At 23.8% G+C, this 7,257-nt stretch overlaps 1 protein-coding gene across 1 annotated transcript in view; it reads left to right on the top strand.

Moving 5' to 3' along the window:
- The window catches only part of LOC117172180 (intraflagellar transport protein 140 homolog), a 94,056-nt gene that overhangs the window by 39,019 nt on the left and 47,780 nt on the right, over positions 1–7,257 (top strand). The window contains exon 6 of the mRNA XM_033360012.1: positions 1,422–2,290. Coding sequence (XP_033215903.1) covers positions 1,422–2,290 — 869 coding nt within the window. The remainder of the gene's footprint in view (positions 1–1,421; positions 2,291–7,257) is intronic.

Here is a 7,257-nt window from a genome sequence, read left to right as displayed (position 1 = left end):
TCTTCTGAAATCTTTTGAAAACTTCTGAAATATTTGGAAATATTTAAAATCTTCTGAAATCTTTTGAAATCTTCTGAAATATTTTGAAATATTATAATTCTTGTAATCTTCTGAAATCTTTTGAAAGCTCCTGAAATATTTTGAAATCTTCTGAAACATTTTGAAATATTTGAAATCTTCTGAAATATTATAATTTTTTTTTAATCTTTTGGAATCTTTGAAATCTTCTGAAATATTTTGAAATCTCCTGCAATATCATAGTTTTTTTTTAATCTTTTAGAATCGTTGATATCTTCTGAATTATTTGGAAATATTTAAAATCTTCTGAAATATTTAGAAATATTTACAATCTTCTGAAATATTTGGAAATTTTGGAAAGTTTTTCAAATCTTTAAATTTTCTGAAATATTTTGAAATAGTTGAAAGTTTTTTGAATCTTAAAATTTTTTGTAATATTTCGAAATATTCTGAAATATTTTGAAATTTTTAAAATCTTCTGAAATCTTTTGAAAACTTCTGAAATATTTGGAAATCTCCTGAAATATTATAATTTTTTTTTAATCTTCTGAAATCTTTTGAAATCTTCTAAAAAATGTTGAAATCTTCTGAAACATTTTGAAATATTTGAAATCTTCTGAAATATTTTTAAATCTTCTGAAATATTATAATTTTTTTTATCTTTTAGAATCTTTGATATCTTCTGAAATATTTGGATATATTTAAAATCTTTTGAAATATTTGAAATTTTCTGAAATATTTTGAAATCTTCTGAAATATTATAATTTTTTTTATTCTTCTGAAATCTTTTGAAATCTCCTGAAATATTTTGAAATCTTCTGAAAAATTTTGAAATATTTGAAATCTTCTGCAATATCATATTTTTTTTTATATTTTAGAATCTTTGATATGTTCTGAAATATTTGGAAATACTTAAAATCTTTTAAAATCTTCTGAAATATTTGAAATCTTCTGAAATATTATAATTTTTTTAAAAATCTTTTGGAATCTTTGAAATCTTTTCAAATATTTAGAAATAATTTAAAATCATAAAAAAATTTCTCTGAAATCTTCGTAATTTCTTTTGAAATATTTAGTAATCCGAAATATTTTAAAATCCTTGAAATCTTTATAAAATCCTTGTAATTCCTTAGGATTCTTTTGAAATATTTCTCATATTTTCCAAAAAGTTTCAACTCTTTTGGAGTCCCTGAAATCACTGAACCCTTGGAATAATTAAAAATCTTTTTCAATTCTTTGCAATCTTCTGAAATATATCGGACCCTTTACCATTTTTTGGAATCTCTGATCATTCGAATCTCACGGAAATGTTTTTTGAAATCTTTAAAAAATAGACCCGGTATTTATTCAAAAATCGATAAAAAAAAAAAGAAGTAATTTTTGAAAATCATTAATTTCTCCAGAAACTCTCGCGGCTGGAACGAACCTCGGCACAATCTACTTCTGGAAAAGAAAACAATTTTCCGAATCCAGCGAAAATAGCTGGCCAACCTGTCCGGAATCCTGCACCGTTCACGGAACCGTAAAACAACTCGCCTGGGGTGCCGTACTATTAAGAAGTCCTCTCCTAGCCGTAAATTGCATCACCAACGTATTTATTCTCAACCAGCAACCGATGTGTGCCGCTTACAATGACGGCATCAGCGCGAGTCAAATCAGCCCCACACAAATTCTGATCCAGACCGAAGACCAGACTCACATCCTAAAAACTGAGATCCAGGTCCAAATTGTCGCCCTGAACAAAGAGAACATTGTCGTTTCTTCCGGCAGACAAGTCGTACTCTACAAATTAAACAAGGAGGCGAATGTCTTAAACACGAGCTTTCTCTCAAGTTTCGTTTGCGACACGGAAAAAATTCTGATTTATCAGAGCATTCTCGTCATTTTGACGCCAGTCGTCATCCAATTGCGATCCATTGAAGGAACAATCATTCAAACTCTGTCGACGCTTCCCGAGGAAGGGGAGCCGATCACGATGGAATTAACGGGACAGTATTTGACAGTCGGTTCCTTGAATGGGATTTTGAAGATATGGGATTTGGGAAAACGAGAGGCGAAATTGTACACGAGAGCGATGGCAACTTATCAAGCTATCAGCGATTTTGCGGAAATTATTGAAGCGAGGTGTAATTCCGATTGCAGATATGTCTCGATCACTGTCGCGATGGCGAATCTGATGCCGAGCTCGATTTTATACGTCTGGGATATTGAAAGCGATCAGCTCCATGAATTTGACTTTGCTGATCGGGATGATGGCAATGATGATTATTCGGCTCTGTGAGTATTTTTTTTTTTTTATTTTATTTATAAATCAGGATGGCCGCTGGACCGGGAAACCGGGAAATGACAGTAAATTTATTTTTTGACCGGGAATTTAAATAATTTTCTAAACTGTGTTTTTTTTTATAAATTATTATATCATTTTATATCATATTATTTAACTTAAAAAATTTTCCAGGTTAGATTTTTAATTTTTTAGCCATATATTTTAATTTAAAGAATTTTAAAATGCAGTTTTAAAGCTTAAAAATAAATAAAAATTACAAGTTTTTTAAAATCGAAGTTTTTTAAATAAAAAACAGGGAATAATTAAAGTGCAGTTTTGAGGATTTAAACAATTGAAGAATTTGGATAAAAACAGTTTTATTTTATCAAATGTAAGTATAAATAAATAAATTATTTTTAAAATGGATGTGTACTCTAAGTATAATTATCTGAACAATAATTAAATTAATATATCATTTATTCCGATAATTTTATTTTTAAATACAAATTTTCATGATTTATCAATAATATATTTTTCATTTAGAGTTTCAAGTATTCCTTTATATTAAATTTAATAAATAAATTTATTAATATATTGTTTTTATTAATTTTTTCAGCATTTAAAACTGAATTTTTTTACATAGAAAGCTTTGAATCTTTAAATTTTCGAAGAACTTTTAATCTTTTAGCGTTACAATTTTAATTTTTCTATTTGAAAAGCATTTAATTTATAAGTGAAATTGTTAAATTTTTACGCATAAATAACAATTGAACACTTATTATTTGTAGAAAAAATTTGAGTAATTTTAAGAGATATGTAGAAGTTTTGAAAAGATTCAAAATTAATTAAAAACTTGAAATTATTTCAAGTAATTTAAACAAAGTGTGTTAACATTTTTTTTTCAGAACTTCTAAATATATTTTAAAATTATTTGAAATTTTCCACATTTTCTACGATAAAAAATTAAGTTTTTGTCATTTTTACCTCTAAAAATGTACTTTTTTTAAATTATAAAGCTTTAGAATTGAATAAATCGCAAAAACTTTTTAAAAAAAGTAATTTTTAATAGAAAAGTTTCGAAAAACGCTATAGCAACTGAAGGGTAATTTTTTTTTTTGTATATGTTAAATATAATAATATAATAAATCAATTTTAGCTTGAAGTTTCGAATAAAAATAAGGTTAAAAATTAAACTCTTTTCTGGAAAATTTCTTTTTTGTTTGACAATCTTTTTTTTTTAATAGAAATTCAGCCCTTTTTGTTTGAAAATTTAACATTTTTTTGAACATTCGTCTTATTGGATTGAAAATTCAAACTGTTCGGTTGAAAATTAAATTTTTTAAGAAATAATTTATATTTTCTTGTGAAAAATTTATGTTTTTTTTTTAGAAAATTCGACTTTTTAGCTAGAAAATTCAACAATTTTATTAAAATTTTATATTTTTCTTTTCCATCTTTTTTCATACAATTAGCATTTTTTCTTAAAATGCAACTGTTTGGTTGAAAATTAATCTATTTTCGTATAGAATTCAATCATTTTGTTGAAATTTTGTATTCGATTAAAAATGGACGTTTTGTTCGAAAATTCATATTTTCTGGTTGAAAATTTAACTTTTGGCCAGAAAATTGAATAATTTGATTGAAATTTTGTTTCTTTCTTGACTAGAATCTTTCCTGTTTGAAAAAATTGAACTCTTTTGTGGAAAACTTCTTTTTAATTTGACAATTAATCTTTTTTTAAATAGAAATTCAATTTGTCAAAATTATCTCTTTTATAGAAAATTCGACTTTTTGATTGGAAAATTCAATACTTTGGTTGAAATTTTCTTTCCTTCTTGACTGATGAATTTTTCCTGGTTGAAAATTTAATTCTTTGGTAGAAAAATATCAATTTTCAACCAAAATTAAAATAGTTCAAATGTTTAAAAAAAATCAATGTTCAACAAAAAAAAAAAGAATTTTCAAGAAAATAGTTTTTTTTCCAATCAAAAAAATGGTTTTTTAACTAAAGAAAAATTAAGTTTTCAGTTAAATCAATCAATTTTCAACTGAAGTAAATTTTAATTAAAGTAAATTAATTGAAGTAAATTTTAATTAAAAATAAAAACGAGTTTCGAGAAGAATTAATTAATCTTCATCTAAAAATATACATTTTCAACTAAAAAGAAACGAATTTTCAGCGAAAGGAATTAATTTTTAATCACAGTGATGAAATTTTAACCAAAAGTATGAATTTTTTTATCAAATATTTAAATTTTCAACCCAAAAGATGAATTTTCTGTATAAAAAAAACTAATTTTTAACTAAATTTTTTTTTTCATCCAAAGAAATGAATTTTTAACAATAAAAAAATAGAATAATTAAATTTTCAACAAAACAGAACATTTTTTAACGAAAAAGATTACATTTCTATCAAAAAAGGTAAATTTATACAAAAAATTAGAGTTTTCAAGTGAATTTTCTACTAAAATGATCAATCTTCATCTAAAAAAAAAATAATTTTCAACCAAAAACATGACTTTTCAACTAAAAAGATCAATTTTCGACAAAAAATCGAGCAGTTACATTTTCAATTAAAAAAATTTTTAAAAAAACTTTCAAGAGAATTAATCTTTTTTGTTGAAAATTCAATTATTTGATTGATCAATTAATTATATTCTTGGAAATTCAATTATTTTATTAAAAATTCAGCCGTTTTGGTTGAAAGTTGAACTGTTTTGTTCAATATTTCTTCTTTTGTATGGAAAATTCCACTGTTTTGATAGAAAATTCAAATTATTCGGTTGAAAATTATTTTGTTTTTAGAAAAATTCATATTTTATGATGAAAAAATAATCTGTTTTCAAGAAAATTTGACTTTTTAGCGAAAAAATTTTTAATTTAATTGAATTTTTGTTTTTTCTTTGTTTCAATTTGATTGAAACTTCAACTATTGGGATGAAAATCAACTTTTCTGTGAAAAATTTATATTTTCTGATTGAAAACTCAACTTTTTGGCTGGAAAATTCAACATTTTTATTAAAATGTTGTTTCTTTCTTGACCGATGAATCTTTCCTGGTTGAAAGTTTAACTCTTTTGTGGAAAATTGTTCTTTTTAATTTGAAAATTCACCTTTTTTATAGAATTTCAATTTTGTTGTTGTTAAAATGCAATTATTTGGTTGAAAAATAATCTATTTTGGCTTAGGATTCAATCATTTTATTAAAAATTCAAAGTATTCGGTTACAAATTTCGCAGAAATTTCAAATTTTCTGATTAAAAATGTTACTGTTTTGTTGAACATTTGTTTTTCTGGGTTGAAAATTCACCTTTTTGATTGAAAATTAGCCTTTTTTGTTACAAATTAATCTCTTTTAGTATAAAAATTTGATCGTTTTTGGTTAAAAATTAACTTTTCTATAGAAAATTTATATTTTCTGATTGAAAATTCGACTTTTTAGCTGGAAAATCTTTCCTGCTTGAAAATTGAACTCTTTTGTGGAAAATTTGTCTTTTTAGTTTGAAAATTCATCTATCTTTTTTCAATAAAAATTCGATTTTTATTCTTGAAATGCAACTTCTTTGATTGAAAATTAATCTATTTTTTTATGATTCAACCAGTTTTTAGAAAATTAATTATTTCTGATTAAAAATTCTACTGTTTTCTTGAATATTCGTCTTTTTGAGTTGAAAAATTGACGATTTTGGCAAAAAATGCAATTTTTCAAATTAAAAATTTGTATTTTTTGGTTGAGGATTCAACTGTTTTGTTGAAAATTCAACTATTCAGTTGCAACTTCAACTATTCGGTTGAAAATAAACTTTTATGTAGAAAATTCATATTTTTTGGTAGAAAATTAATCTGTTTTCTAGAAAATTTAACTTTTATTTGATTGAAACTTGAATTTCTTTTTCATAATCAATAATTTTGGATTAGAAATTTAAATGTGTTTTATCGAAAATTAGCCTTATTTGTTAAAAAATTTATATCTTTTAGTATACATATCTGATATTTTTTGTTTAAAAATACAACTGTTTGGTAGAAAATTAATCTTCTTGAATGAAAATTAACCTTTTTTGGTTGTTAATTCAATTTTTTTTTAAATTTTAGTTAATAATTATACTATCTTTTAGATAATTATAAAAAATTAATCAATCATTTTGGTTTGAAAATTTTAGCTATTTAGTTGAATTTTTTTCTTTCTTGACTGAAAAATCTTTTTTGGTTGAAAATGTATCTTTTTTATTTGAAAATTCATGAACTTCGTTGAAAATTAATCTTTTTGGTGTAAAATGAACCTTCCTAGTAGAAAATTCGGCTTTTTGGTTCAAAATTCAAATATTTGGTTAAAAAAATTCGTCTATTTTGTTGAAAATGCAATATTTTTACTTGAAAAATTAGGGATTTTATTTTTAAAAAAAGTCATTTCTCCATTTTCATGAAAAATCTAATTTTCCCTGCTTTTAGAAATTTGAAACTTATTTTCTGGTTAAAAATGTAACGATTTGGTGGAAATTCTTTTTCTTTCTTGATATAAACATCTTTCTTAATCAAAAATGCATTTTTTCCATTAAGAATTCATCTTTTTAATTAAAAATTCATCTTTTGTAATTAAAAATTCAACTGTTTAGTTGGGACTTAAAGTACTTTGTTAAAAATTAATTTTTTAGGTTCAGACTCATCTTTTTGCTTACAAATTTAACAGTTTTTTTGTTTGTTGAAAGTTTTTTTTTTGGTAGAAAATTAATTTTTTTAACAGAAACTGTAACTATTCCATTCTTGGTTGAAAATGTATCCTTTTTTATTGGAAAATTCACCAATTTGGTTGAAAATGAACTTTATTAGTGAAAAATTCAGCTTTTTAATTGAAAACTAAAATATTTGTTCCAAAAAGGGGGAGGGTCGGTAAGGCCGGTTTTTGGCCTAATTTATTTTTGGACCAAAAAATCTGAAAAAATCATGGTAGTATCTTATAAGTATCCCTAGTCGATT

This window comes from Belonocnema kinseyi, chromosome 4 (genome assembly GCF_010883055.1).
Source record: "Belonocnema kinseyi isolate 2016_QV_RU_SX_M_011 chromosome 4, B_treatae_v1, whole genome shotgun sequence".
Lineage (NCBI taxonomy): Eukaryota > Metazoa > Arthropoda > Insecta > Hymenoptera > Cynipidae > Belonocnema > Belonocnema kinseyi.
The sequence above is the reverse complement of the archived record's forward strand: the minus strand, read 5'-3'. Positions and strand labels throughout refer to the sequence as shown.